Source organism: Nannobrachium achirus (genome assembly GCF_963921795.1).
Source record: "Nannobrachium achirus genome assembly, chromosome: 1".
Lineage (NCBI taxonomy): Eukaryota > Metazoa > Chordata > Actinopteri > Myctophiformes > Myctophidae > Nannobrachium > Nannobrachium achirus.
The window spans coordinates 38,725,997-38,741,471 of NC_137810.1; the positions used below are offsets into that span (position 1 = coordinate 38,725,997).

The 15,475-nt window shown below is 41.6% G+C and overlaps 1 protein-coding gene across 1 annotated transcript; it reads left to right on the forward strand.

The window, feature by feature from the left end:
* Nucleotides 1–469: 469 nt before the first annotated feature.
* LOC308282032 (pyroglutamyl-peptidase 1-like) lies at nt 470–14,899 on the forward strand. The gene is made up of 5 exons (XM_080722380.1): nt 470–608; nt 4,186–4,238; nt 8,749–8,865; nt 10,302–10,534; nt 11,381–14,899. Exons 1-5 carry the CDS (start codon nt 554–556, stop codon nt 11,571–11,573), a joined length of 651 nt encoding a protein of 216 aa, XP_080578506.1. The 5' UTR covers nt 470–553; the 3' UTR covers nt 11,574–14,899.
* Nucleotides 14,900–15,475: the final 576 nt, after the last annotated feature.

Here is a 15,475-nt window from a genome sequence, read left to right on the forward strand (position 1 = left end):
TCCTGTTGTCCGGGACAACTAATAAATCTGGACAACACGTTCATTAAAAATACGTGGCTCTTGATTTAACTTTTTCTGTGACGTAGCTTTTGATATATGCAAACTATGGACTGCGATACTATGGGGTAGGGGGCCATGGGGAGCTTATAGTATTTATTTGTCAAATGAAAAAACAAGAAAAAATAAATTACTGTGAAATGGATATTTTTTGGCCGGACAAGTAACTTTTGTGCCAGGACAACTTGTCCAAAGTGCCTCAAAAAGTTAATGTCAAGCCCTGTGTAAACATCACTTTTTGATCCTGCTGGACAATAACCTCGCATCACCAGGCTTTCCGCTGGGGGATAGCTGGACAAGGGTTGCGTGACAACTAAAGTAGCCAATCACAGCGCCGCTGGCCCTCCAGACTATGGGACATGATAAGGCATGAGCCGCCGGTGTTGTTGTTGCAGTCAGTCAGTCACGGTCAGTCAGCTCAGCTGCAGTTGTGTCAGTCAGAGAGCCTATGGTCAGAGCGGGTTCTACATGGTTCTGCTAGAATAGAACACACTGCATGGAGAACCAACAACACAACATGGATAACAGTAAAACCACGGTGCTTGTGACAGGTTGGTAACACTTTGTTTTCTCTGGGGGTTCTCTTTCAGTGTCGGCCTGTGTAAACGCGTAGTCTACTACGTGTCGAAAAAAGTTATGTAAAATGTAACCAAAGTTATGCAAAATACGTGGTAGTTATGTAAAAGCCAAGTTATGTAAAATAGTAAGTTATGTAAAACGTAACCAGCATATGAGTGTTATTAGCCTGTTAGGCCCATACCTATCTATGTAAAATGTAACCATGTCAAGTGTAAAGGGTTGTTACTTTTACTGTTGTGAATTATGGAAATATTTCGGGATTTTAAACCCACACCGTTTTAAAGTTAGTATTTGTGATGACGGTAGTGACACGGTTTCCATTTCTAGTGTTTCCCCTTTTCACTTTCCCACGTTCACATGCAGACATTATTGAGTGTTCTTTTTCCCCGAAGAGTGCACTTTGTTCTTGATCTTGACTTTAGTTTAACAAAAAAGGGGGACATGGCTAGATACATTTGAGATGTCATTCAACTTTTTTTTATTTTTTAAGGTTAGCGTAAATAAAATACTAATAGCGGTGTGCTTGCAGGTTTGTCCCCCGGCCAGCCTAGACACAAAGGCTAGTTGAAGTGCACAGTTAAAGGGCTGATTAAAGATGTGTAGATAGCATGGGAACAGCAGCTTCACAATGGAAAGACTAGCTGCCAGCTGTCCCGCCCCCCCCTGCAACCCCCCTTCAGACAGGCTGATCCCCGACCCCCATGGGACCCTCCCACAGACACACACACACACACACACACACACACACACACACACACACACACACACACACACACACACACACACACACACACACACACACACACACACACACACACTACATTGATTCCTGGAGGAGGCTGTGTGTGATGATGGGGGAGATTGTCAGAGATATAACCTGGTGTCCCTAAATGGGGCATATTATGTAAAACTTTATATGTAATTTATTTCTCAGACATTACAAAAATAAATAAATTGTGAAAATGGCAGATTTACATCATCTACAAGCTCACAGCACGATACTGCATCGCAACATGTATAAATATACACCTGATAGGTGACCAACTTATTTACGAGCATTAGTCTGGACCATTTACATGAAAATAAGGTTGAACTTGGGTGAAGTGGTCCTTGTGTTATTATAGACTATAGGCCTACAGTTTGCACTTCTGTCCTGTCTTGACTTGTCATAACTCGCATATCTCCAGGTTATGGTCAATGTGTCTTTCTTGTGCACATGTACTGTAGAGTAGTACAACTTAGGGTTGTTGTTGACATTTAATCGCCTATCAATTAATCAGTCGTTAAGAATTTCCTCGACTGACTGAATTAATCAATTAAACAATTAATTGAACATCCCACAGTTTTTATTTCCAGGCATTCATTATCTCAAACAAAGGCTAACATATTACCTGAGCAGCTCAAAATGTTATTTGGATTGCATTTTTGAACCGCTACTGCTTTCCACTGTGTTGTCATGGAATAATACTATACTATACTATACTATACTATACTATACTATACTATACTATACAAAACATGAGAGGTTAATAATTGACAATGGATTGATGTAACATTAGTTTACAGGACAAATGTGTTGTTTTGGTTAATAATAAGCACCAGTATTTTCAGATCAAAATGTTCAGCATTGTCTATCTTGGGTGCTGTTACTATGCAGTTACTAGTAGGCTAATAGTAAATTCTGGTTATCAGGAAAATCATCGCTTATCAGTAATCAATGATCAATTGAAAAGTCAATGAAGTATCAATTAACGATTGAATTAAAAAAATTGCATCACTATATCCATTTGTTGTCTCCACCAGCCGAAGGCTGAGGGGAGAGTATGTTTTCCCCTCCGTCCGTCCGTCCGTGCGTCTGTCCGTCCGTGTGTCCGTGTGTCCGTCCGTGTGTGTGTCCTCGCAGTTTGTGTGCAGCTAATCTCAGTCGCCGTTGGCCCGGTCGCTGCCAAAGTGAGCACACACATTCCCTGGATGCCAATCTAGAACCTCTGCCCTAAATTTTTCAAATGGGCTTTTTCTAGCGCCACCTAGTGGCCGATGTTCGCAAGACACATTTCTGTGCACTACTCTTACAGATTTGTTCCAAAAATCCTACAAATCGGTAGGCAGTATCTCGACAGTCATGTGATCGACACGGATCTGTCCGATTTTTCATATTCCATCCTGATTGGCTAAGATTGGCTTCCAAAGTTTGTAGGATTGAGCCGTTTGGAACAAAATGCCTCAAATCCCAAACGCAAAGTGCAATTATCATGAAATCGCGCACACACGTTCCCACTAGGTCGAAGAAGACATGCCACTTAAAATCTTTGAAAGCAGCCTCATGGTGGCGCTATAACAGGCCGATTTGTGGTTTTACCTATAACTCCATCGATCAGTTTCAAACTTTGTAAGCGCATTCCCTAGAGGCCAAGGAAAAACCCTTTCCCTGCATTTTTCACATCAGCCTTTTATAGCGCCACCAGGAGGCCGACTTATGTAAAACACAATTTTTCCTATTATTCCTTGAGATTTTATCCAAAAATCATGCAAATCGGTACACAGTATCTCTATAGTCATGTGATCAAGTCCGATCCGTCTGATATTTCATATTCCATCCTGATTGGCTAATATTGGCTTCCAAAGTTTGCAGGATTGCTCCGTTTTTGAACAAAATGCCTCAAATCATCAACGCAGCTTGCGATTACTGTGAAATTTGCCACACATATTCCCACTAGGTCAAGGAACAAATGCTACCTTTTTCACATTGGCCTGTTATAGCGCCACCAGCAGGTAGACTTTAGCAAAACACATTTTTGGAACACAATGCTTCAAATCATGCATGCAGCGTCCGATTGCTATGAAAGATCTAAGGTGAAGAACATATGCCACCCTTTTTACATTGGCCTATTATACAGTAGCACCACCAGGATGCACAGCCTGGTGGAGACCTGTGCTCGGAAGAGCACTGCTTCTAGTTTTTAATGAAACACTCTCTGTTGCGTTGTGTTGCGAGCTTGTAAAGGGCAATTTTTGCAGAATGTGGTTGATAAGCTTCAGAACATGGTGACTACATGCTGTCATCTTGCTTTGTGAGCATGGCGCATGCTTACAGAGGTGCAATCTACAAGCTTGTAGATCAGCTATATTCACTGTTTTTGTACACCACCATTGTCTAATAAACATACACTGTTATGTGGTTAATCAGACGAATCGATTTAATTCATTACAAACGATCGATTAAAACGTTTTTATGTTGATTCTGTGATATAGGCTATAAGGGAAAAACGTTGATTTTCTTTAAATAGACCTTAAGGGGTTAATTGACTGAACCACCTTTCGCTACATCTATGGATGAGTGGGTTTGAGTCTTGTCGCTTTGATGTCATGGAAAAAAATGCAAAAATCCTGTCTTGTGCAACAAACTGGATACTTTCATTTAGTTTTGTATCAGTAACAGCTGGACAGGCTTACAGATTTCCTCTAAGAGAAAAACATTTTATTTGACACCTAAAAGGCTATGTAATCCTCACTCTAGTCTAATAATTTTCCTTTTCTTTTTAAAATCAGGTTTCGGGCCTTTTGGAGAGCACAGCATCAATGCTAGCTGGGTGGCAGTGCAGGTATGTACTTTGATTATGATGTGCAATCGCTAGGCGAGTAGTTTTGTCTTCAGGTTAGCTTCTTATTGTTGCTATGCAAACAGAACTTGCACTGACAATTCATTCTAATCTTTCTGTTGTTATTCGCTCTCATTTTGAGCGACCTGCCAAGTGTGTGACGGGCTTCTGAGCATGGGTCCTGCAACTTAGACAGAGATTCGTGGTACCGTTTGATAAATAGGATTTTATAGTATGCTTTTATTTCATCACCCCCCAGTGCCTGCCTGCTACATTGACTTGCTGTTTCATTTAACTGTTGTCAAAGGATGTGAACTGAGTAATCCAATCAAAAGCTATCAGCTTTTGATTGTCCCATGACTGCTTGTTGAGGAACTTCCTGCTTGTACCTTGGACTTTGGAGGTGTGTCTTGAAGAGGAGTGACTTAATTCAGATAGCCTATATAAAATGTGTCTTAGACCTCGCTGTATTCTGGGGAACTCCACTCACGCAGAGATGACTGCACCCAGGCTGTGGGGCTGCCATGAGGGCAGACAAGGAACTTTTCTGATGATGGGACATGCTGTATATGGACTGTTTTGGTTTCTAAATAAAGCTGGACATCTACTTCTCATCTTCTGAACGGACTCTATATTTCTCTTTAACATTTAGTAAGGTTTAAGAAAAAACCTCGCTATCACCGTTGTGCAAAATCTTACTGTACTGTAAATCTCTGAGAAAGCCTATGGTTTCTCAGTGGAGTAAGGGTGAGGAACAGGTCTTCTTGGTTACTTCGCATTCTGTCTTTGACTACACCAGTCTCATGGAACTTGGTCCTAAGTTTGGAAATGATACCAGGGCTGACACCAAATAATGCTGTCACTCTTTGTGACGAACACCAGCTTCACTTGCCCCATTGCAAAGGCCTATCCTGAAGGGACAAACGTGGCATCTTTCAATAGGCGCAGAGTTGCTGTTTGGAGCACACACAAACAAACTCAATAAAGTTGCAGGTCCCATGCTCAAGTCCCAGTCGGGCTACCGACTTGTTTAGCTGTGTTGCTCATTCCACTAATCAACAATAGCAACGGTATAAAATACAACATCAATTGCTATTATTGAAACTGAGAAATAATCGACCAAACCTAATATAAGTTTCCAAATGTATTTTGAGGAGTTTAGATTTGCTAGTAATTCTCTTTAGACACCAGTAAGACTCCCTAATTGGGAGATAAGCGACCGTCAGGTCGCATGTATACACAAATTGGCCTGTAAGTGGTATTAAAAGCAACCTCATGGTGGCGTAGAAGTGAGAAATCAGGGGCGGAGGTTGTGGTTGCCAGGCAAGGAGTGTGTGTGTGCAAAGTTTGGCATGGATAGGGGCAACGGTGCTGGAGATACGAGTAGGGACAAAAGTGTGACGTGACGTGACAGACAGACAGCTGGGGGAGGTTTTCATAGTAACTTGTGACCACCTGACGCTCGCAATTATGATTGGTAAGAACAAAGCAAACAAGATTGTTCAAACCCTATGGAGAGTGCTCACATCCATAATCAATTAAACCATTATCTTAGATATAGTGGCTCTAGTCTGTTGTCGTGTTGTCCTTCTGTCAATCCTTCTGTGTAAGTTAGACCGTGTTAATGAATCATTTTCATATTTGTCAATCAGGCTAGGCTTAACTGTCATTTAGAATGATTCCGTAGGCTCAGAGATGGTACTGTAGGCCTGGTTGGTACATCACTACACTGTAAAGTCCTGTGTTACCGTTTCATCCATTTATACCAGTAAGACTCCCTAATCGGGAGATAAGCGACCGTCAGGTGACAGTATACACAAAGAGGCCTGTAAGTGGCATTGGTTCCACCCACAAGTTTGTACAAACGGTTGATGAGTAAAGCCAAATAAAGTTTGGGCCAATCAGAGGAGGGGGCGGGGCTAAGTTAAACCAATTAAGGTGAAGGACTCTTAATCAAGTCAATTGACACCACCCACAAGTTTGTACAACAAACGGTTGATGAGTAAAGCCAAATAAAGTTTTGGCCAATGAGGAGAGGGGGCGGGGCAAAGTTAAACCAATGAAGGTGAAGGACTGTTGGAGCAGCAGGAGTCGGTGGTCCCCGTGAATTCCCCGTGAGCAGCCCAGTTGGGGTGTTGATTTGTTCATTTTTGCACTATTTGGCGGCGGTGGCAGGGGGTCCCTGGGGGTCCGTGGAGGTCCGGGGGTCCTGAAGGTTGTGGTTTGGCAGGCAAGGAGTGTGTGTGGAAATTTTCACATGGATAGGGGCAACGATGGCGGAGATATGAGTAGGGCAGAAGTGTGACGTGACGTGACGTGACAGACAGACTGAAGGACGGACAGACAGCCGGTGGAGGTTTTGATAGTAACTGCGACCTGATGGTCGCAATAACGTCAGTACAAACTAATTGTGATGATGCCGATGATGGGATGATAAATGGCTTCTCTCTCCTGATTGGATGAAATTGGTATCCCACCTGACAATGTATTATATTTTTAGAGCTGGAGAGACGGCAGGGAGACCCCTGTTACTGAACTAACACTATACTATAGCAACGATTACTATCAGAAGACAGAGCTATGACCTTTTAACAATAGACCTTTTGTTTTAATCCAAAAGATCTCACCTACAGTACCTTTTTTATAAGGGTCCATTTGGCTTCATTTGTACCCTCCCAGGGTTATGTTAGCACTGAGGATTAGAGTGTGTGTGGAGCATGTCCAGAGCGTTGCTGTGTAGCCCCACCCAGGACAGCAGCTGAGGAGAATGGTTGTTAATGTTGTCTAGACGGCCCTGAGAAGGATATTAAAAGCAAACAAAAGGCCCCTTTGTGACCGGGGTCACTGACGTGGTCAAACACCCCTCTCTTCCATATATATGCAGGGCTGTGGCCATTTGTCCTGTGTGTGTGTGTGTGTGTGTGTGTGTGTGTGTGTGTGTGTGTGTGTGTGTGTGTGTGTGTGTGTGTGTGTGTGTGTGTGTGTGTGTGTGTGTGTGTGTGTGTGTGTGTGTGTGTGTGTGTGTGTGTGTGAGTGTGACCAACACACCATGATGGTCACTTCTTTTCTTTGTTGTTCTCACACAGTTACATCTTAATTGGAAACCAAATCCATTTGGTTACATTTGTACACTGACGTTTACAAATTAATCATTTATAGCGGGTGTACGTTTTTTTTTCTTCTTTTTTTTAAAGAGTTAAAACTATATTATGATAGGAAGCAGTTAAATTAGCTGCCGATGAAAGTAACAGATTATGTACACAAGGTGCTACAACAGAATAGCAAAAGCTATAGAACATACATAAACAACGTTAGCCCTATTTTATACCTTTGCCATTTGAAAATATTTGATCTTCTATTTTTAAACATATTATATATATTTTGTACATTTAATTTTGGTACTTTAAGTACATTTTGATGCCAACACTTTGACTTGTAAGGGTGCACACGCAACAAAATATGGTCGCCAGCGGATAAACTCTTTTGGTGCGTGGCTGCCTAAAAACGCAGTGAGCACATTCTATCCCAAAGACAGCAACGAGCCTTCGACTCACCCGATTGGACACAGGGGAAAAACTGGCGCTCCAGCATAAACGCAAGGTCTGCGCAGCGCGCAGTTATCCTCCACTGACATGAAAACGCCCCCTTCCCATTGAAATGCATTGGTGGAACGCGGATTCCACTCTCATAGGTACTTTAGTGTGTGTGCACCCTTATAGAGTATTTTCTATATTGCAGTATTGATACTTATTTTACGTATTGTAAAATATGTAAGACATTTCCCACCACTGCTGGATAGCCTGGTGCTTTGACTACACGTTGCTTTCTCATGTGTTCATGCCCTCAAGGATAGACAATGTGCTGGGCAATCGGCAGCACCCTCTGTATAGGGTTTTCCAGGTGGTGATGCAGCTAGGGTTGTCACGATTATGAAATTGTACTTAACGATCAATTGTCATACACATAATTGCGATTAACGATTTAATTGTGAGGCTTCTAGGCCACACAATTAAACTAAATTTTGCATGGGGACAAAAACTTGAATACACAAATAAATCACTGACAATGACTGACACCAATAATCGGGAAAAGAATGGATACCAAAATACGCCATATGTATATATACTGTATATAATTATTTTACAAATGAGTGGAATTAGCCTACAAGCTCACAATGTGTTGCATGGTGACACGTTGTGAGCCTGTAGATCTGCTATTTCCACTATTTTGGAAAATGTTTCAATGCATGAACCTTTCTCAACATGGAAACTATTATGACGATTATCTAAAATAATTGCGAGTATGCGAGTGTTTAATAATTGTGACAATATATATGATGTGATATTAAAATATTGTGATGATTTGATAAGCCTGATGCAGCTCGACAGGATGCTCTCCCTGATGCTGTTGTTCAATGACATGTCAAAGCATTCATCAACATGTATGCATGTAAATATTAGCATGTGGGATTTTGAATCCATAATAAGCAGCATATCTATCTATGTTGTTGTAGGAACTGAAGAAGCTGGGTCTGGGTCATGAGGTGGACCTACACGTGTATGAAGTTCCTGTCGAGTATCAGGCCGTCCAGAGTTTGGTTCCGTCGCTATGGAAACGATATCATCCACAGGTACGTATACTGTAGAATTGTGGTTCTCAAAGTGAGGTCTGGGGATCCCCAGGGGTCATTGGGAAGGCGTCAGGGGGTCCCCAGCTAAATAATTGCATACCTGTACCTGTCAGAGTTACAGGTATGCGGGTATGTTATGGGGGGCCATGACCTAATGCAACAGTATCCGCCATGGCACCACCTCCAAAGTCCTCAATAAACTTCTATATGTACCAGAGATCTACCGTTCCAGAGACCATATTACACCAGTCCTCCATGCCCAAGTCCTTCACTGGCTCCCGGTCAAACAAAGAATCCAATCTCTGTCTATAACGCCACTGTGGTTACCCTGACACATCACTGTGACGTCACTGTGATGTCAGGGGAACCACCCTAACAGAATGGGTTCGCCGCTCTGACATCACACTCTGACTTCACTGTGATGTCAGGGGAACCACACTAACAGAATCCCTTTTATGCCCATACATGGAGATCCCTGATGTCATCAATATTAAGCCCATATCTAACAGGACTTCATATATTGGAATGCCCATATATGGAGGCCACATCGGCCATATACCACACTAACAGAATCCATTATGGCCAAGACAGCCCATATCTGTGTCGCTGGTTCTACAGACAGGGCTCTCCATCTATGGGCATAAAAGGGATTGTATTTATGATGTCAGATGTATGTTTGGGCTCTCACAGCATATCTTTATATACAGTACATGGATCTCCATATATGGGTACCAGAGGTCTCCATATATGGGTACCAGGGGTCTCCATATATGGGTAACTGGTCCAATTAGCCTAATTCACGGCCCGCCCACTAAGCATCCCACGGGTGCTGAAGTCACATTTTGAAGGGGTAAATCCTACCATAGCCTATGGAGTTAGCACAGAAATCGCAAATTTAATGCAATTTCCGAATAGTAAAGTATAAAATACGGCTAGCATGATCAAGAACACAAGATACTAAACGGCACAAAGCACTATAATTTACTTTACTGTTAGAAATAATGATTTGTTGGCTTTAAGTCCAGTATAGTTTCCCCTTCTAAATTGAAGTCAGCACCCGGGGAAAACTGAGAAACGGAAGTAGGTGGGCGGGCCGTGAATAAGGCTAATATACATCACTGGCCAGATGGCCAAGACATGGCGCGACCTCGACGTTGCCCTGAGGCGTCTTACTAGTTATTATTATTATTATTGCATAACAAAACATTTGAGAATAGCTGCGGGAGAAAACATGCTTTTGAACGTCCATGATTTATGCTTCTAAGTCTTTTGAACTGTTTCTGTGTGTGTGTGTGTGTGTGTGTGTGTGTGTGTGTGTGTGTGTGTGTGTGTGTGTGTGTGTGTGTGTGTGTGTGTGTGTGTGTGTGTGTGTGTGTGTGTGTGTGTGTGTGTGTGTGTGTGTGTGTGTGTGTGTGTGTGTGTGTGTGTACAACCAGTTGGTAGTTCACGTGGGCGTGTCGGGCATGGCGACCACCGTCACGTTGGAGAAGTGTGGTCGTAACCACGGCTACAAGGGCCTCGACAACAGCAGCTTCTGTCCTGACTCCCAGTGTTGCATTGTGGGAGGACCAGACTGCATAGACTCCGTCATTGACATGGAGTCAGTTTGCAAGAGAGTCTCCGCCTCCGGCCTGGGCGTGGGCGTGTCCGTCTCCAAAGACGCTGGGAGGTAATCTATCTGGAGGATTTGTTGGCTGCAGAACAAACTCAGTTCTCTTTAATTCACTCTGATAATTTTAGAACAGGTGTTGTCAATGTTCGGGCTGTTCATTTAATTTCTACTGTGAGACTGTGAAACCATCAGATAAAATAAAACTCTGAACCTGGGATGTCGCAATTATTGCAATACCACAATAATAACCGCAAGAGGTGGGAAAAACCACACCAACCGCAATTACAACAAGTTCCCACCAATTTCTATTAAAACTATATATTTGCAATTAAAAGATGTAGCCTAAACAATTAGTTGCGTTCATTTTGCATAGTTTGGTTTGGACAAACAGAAGACTGATTCTTTTTTTGCATTTTAAAAGATTTTGCCTACTGCATTCATTTTTTGCAGTCCTCGGCTGAATTTCTATTGTCTAAAAATCAATCACTTCCCTAGTTTAACCACTTGAACTCTGTTCAGGGGCAAAGATTAGGCAAAAATACACTCTCAGTACCTGCGTCTCTTTTGCCGTTTCTTATGCGTTACACGCTGCGTTTACTTACTTTACTTACTCCTCTACATCTCAGGGGCAAATATTGTACTTTTACTCTACTACATTTATTTGGAAACTTTAGTTACTAGTTACTTTGCAGATATAAATGATTGTATTATAAAACATACATTAAATCACTTTAGCCCTATTTTATACCTTGGCTACTTTAAGTACATTTTGATGCCAATACTTTCGTACTTTCAATCAAGTACATTTTGAATTCCTGACCTTTACTTGAGAGTATTTCTATTTTGCAGTAAAATGTGTGAGTACTTTTTCCACCACTGGCGTTAACGTTCCACTCTCCTCAGGTACCTGTGCGACTTCACCTACTACACCTCTCTGTACCTGAGCCACGGGCGCTCCGCCTTCGTTCACGTGCCTCCCGTTGGGAAGCCGTACAGCGGGGAGGACCTGGGCCGCGCCCTGCAGGCCGTCGTTCAGGAGATGTTGGATCTTCTGGACCAGGCTGAGGAGAAGATCCACTGCCAGAAGATCCACTAAACCAGGGGTCTTCAACAGGGGGTCCTCAGAGTTACTACAGGGGGGCCTCCAAATCTTTGTGTGATAGAAACTTTTTTTCCTCCTTTTTTATATTAACCACTTGAACCCTAGGTGTCCATATTCAGAGAGCTTTAGCCAAAAATAGCAGATCTACAAGCTCACAACGCCGAGGCGTTGTGAGCTTGTAGATCGGCTATTTTTGGCAAATAGCTTTGGTGTAGATGGGAAAAAGAGCACACTAAGTACTGAGTGAAAGGTCAAGATTATTAAGTATCGACGGTTCAAGTGGTTAAATATCTGGAAACACACATTGACTTGAATCCAAAATACGCTGAAGATTATGCTGTCAAACAATGAAACTATATGGAATCTATGAACAGGTTGTGGGGGTCCCTGCTTCATCTCTCTCTCAGTGAAGGGGTCCTTGGCCTGTAAACGTTGAAGACCCCTGCGCTAAACTAAAGTTGCCTCCTCCCTCTGCGGAAATCATGCTTCGTCTTATGACGGTGTCGTACGGCAAAGTATGAAACGAGCCTTATACCGATGCAGCCTATTGAACCCCTGACACGAGAAAGAAATTGCACTTAACCACAAGTAGCCAAACATTTTATGATTATTCTTTTTTTCTTTCTTTTTTTTTTTCTCTGCTGGGGTACAGCAGTGATTCTCAATCGGTTGAAGGACCACCGACCCCCGTTCAGAATTTTCTCGTTTCCCTCTTGGTCCAAGTTGTTACTTCTCCATATTGCTGTACTGTGGGCAGTTCTGGTTTTATCTCCCTATACTCCCCGTACTGAAAACATGCAATGACATTGCAGTTCTGGGTCAGGGTTTAAGTGACGATTTTGCTCCACTTCCCTTGCAACCTGAAGATGTGTGTTTTACAAACTACTGTAGAAATACAAGAAAACCGAGATACGATGGCAAGAGTGCTACTGTCATGGTTCACACATGTCTAGCACATGGATCAGAAATGTGGTAACTACTGTACTGTATATTGTTGCCATACCCTGCAATCTGCTCCCCCAAATGTGACTCCTATTAATGCATTTAGCACCTTATAGGGTTAGGGCTAGTGGAATTCTTGTAGAAGTTACCTTTGGGGCAACTGTTGAATGTGCTTCACATTATTTGAGTTTGTGCTTTTAATGGTTCCTTCCGGTTTCAGCCAAGAGTCTCGTTGTGTGTGATGAGGCTCTTCATTCAGCTGAGGTACAGTTGAGATGTCTTACCCAAGTGTTCAAACTTGTGTCACACAGTACAAAAGGAAGTATCAGTCAACATATTATTCAGGTGTTGTGCTGGAAGACTGTGAGTGTCTCATTGTGATTAACTTAGCTCCTCATTATTCAAATAATTTATTTGATTTTCTTCATCAGTTTTCCATCTTGTGAGTTTTCCAAATTTGAAGCCGAACTGTTTCTTAATTTTTTTTCTTCTTCTTTTTCTTTCTTAAGAAGTTGTAATTTTGCCTGCTTTTACTAAAGGTTATTTAATCGGGGAACGGGTTGGTTCCGGTTCATAGTTTGCTGGCCCATTTCAGACAGACAACCTTTTCACTAAATATACACCGCTGAGATCTGGCCTTGGGCTGTGCAATGTTGTTATACAGATCTCTGGTTGATTTAGTCAAATTGCAATACTTAATGCGACAGTGTCATTTTTGTCAATTGTTTAGGGCAAAATCTTGCTCCCCTCTAAAGCTTTATCCGGTTCTCTTTATTCGATCAGACGTAGCTGCTTATTTTATCTGAAAGTTTGATTTGATAAAGTTGGACTCCCAGATTGTCAGTCTAGTCCGATTTGGGCCTTTTTACTTCTGTAGCACTTTGTTCTGTTTTGTTTTCCTTTTTGTTTCTTTAATTTCCTGTATTACGGAAAAGGTTTTTGTTGAGTCGTGTAATATGCTTTTCATTTTCAGTCACTTTAACTTCTGTAGCCTGGTAGACACGCTTACATAGGTCCTTTTTATTGATGCTGTTGTCTGTTATTTTCTCCTATGTTTTTGCAGGTGAATTATGCTTTGTCTGAGGTTGGATTTCTCCTGAACACTGCAGATCTCTCAGGTTTTAAGTTACATTGTTGTGGCGTCTGTCACTCGATCAATTGTCTTTCATTTTCACAATATACTGTATATAATGACTCATTACATCTAGTCTTAGCCACCTAATAACTGAACACTGTGTGCTTGGTGTCAACGGTAGTCGAAGACTTCAGTGGGTTTTACCTTAGAATGTTTATTTTGTCAACTACTATATAGTATGAAGGTTACATTACTTTGAATTGAAGCAAATGTTGAGTCAATAATATTCAAGCTTGCTCAGTGCCATGGATTTAATTTGTTTCCTCCAGTAATGAGCCCAACGTATACTCTATAGCACTACAGTGTTGTGCTTGACGAAAAATAACTAAGCGCTGTGCGATAGATGTTGAAGCACTGCACTGTTGAGCACTACTGCACTGTGGATCCTCCTTGGTCCTAGATGTCATTTATTCTCAGTCACTGGGTTATTTTCTAGGGATCCTCTTCTAAAACTGTCTTAAGGAATATGTTTAACCACTTAAGCCCTATACACGTCATTGTACGACAAATGATACAATTTGCCCAAAATGGGGATGCCAGGGTTGGTGGTTTGGAAACCTACATTATGCTGATTGTGTATGGCATTGTGAAAACAGATATAACAAAGTATGTGAAAGGGTTGTGATGTGGACTGACCCCTAAAATGTCTCAAATGAATGCATACATTAAGTTTACATCTGAGATGACTTTCTCTTCCGTTGGTGCTTACCTGTGCCTTTCTGTTGCTCACGAAGTGGTATAAGAAGGCCTTACATAGGCTGACTCATAGTTCATGGGCCAGTTTATACATATCGGCACTGTCGGGCAGAAACCTCATACATATTTCATCTTATGTTTTTTTATGATCTATGATCTAGAAGCTCAATCGCTCAATCGCATCGCAGCGTGTTTTTGGCAACTTTTGAAAATGTTTTTAATAGCATTTATCAAGTGAAAACTATCAAGACATTTAAATAATACATTGGTTCCATTGGAACAGGTTCTTTTTTTTCCATGTCCATGTACGTTTTACTGTAGAATATATACAAGGTTTCCACCCGACAGCGACAAAATTTACTTATGACCCCAAATGATGCCCACCCAAAAATGTAGCTACCTCCTACATACTGATTCTTTGTGTATTCAATTGTATGACACTGTATTGCTTTCACATTTTTTATTCAGTCTGGGGATTCTCTCAAAGATATTGTCCTCTGCTTCTGAAAATTAACAAAGCATGGTTATGAAAGGAACATTTTTAATTGGCTTTGTGTAACTATAAGCTTTGATATGAATACAATTATAAATAAAATTCAAACTTATTGCATTTGTTTTTTATTTACCCTGGCAGCTATTGGAAAGGGGTAGACTGCTGTAGTCCAATCCTCCTGCCTCATTTTCAGAAGTGGGAAAATATAGCACTTCAAGTAGGAAAATAACAGATGTACAAGCTTGCAGTGACATGCTGTGGAGCTTGTATATGTCTATCTGCTATTTAATAACCAAAGGACGCTATATTAACACATTTTGCTGTGTAGGACATAGGGTACAATGACTAAACTCCTTGGTTCTGATAGACTATGTGATAGCATTTAGTGGGTACATCTATCATTGAGATAAAAAAGAATTGAAAGACAGCGCTGAAAGGACTCAAGGAGTGAATGTAGTGAGAAACGGAATAGTTTGTCAAGGTCAAAACCAACCAGCTTCCTTCCACAGCGATAAAGTTCTCACATTCTGACCAATCACATCACACATAAGTCGATCTACTTGTGGCAAGACCCCAAGACAGCGATGTAGATTGGCACCCATTTGCATTGCAATATTGCCATCTACTGGC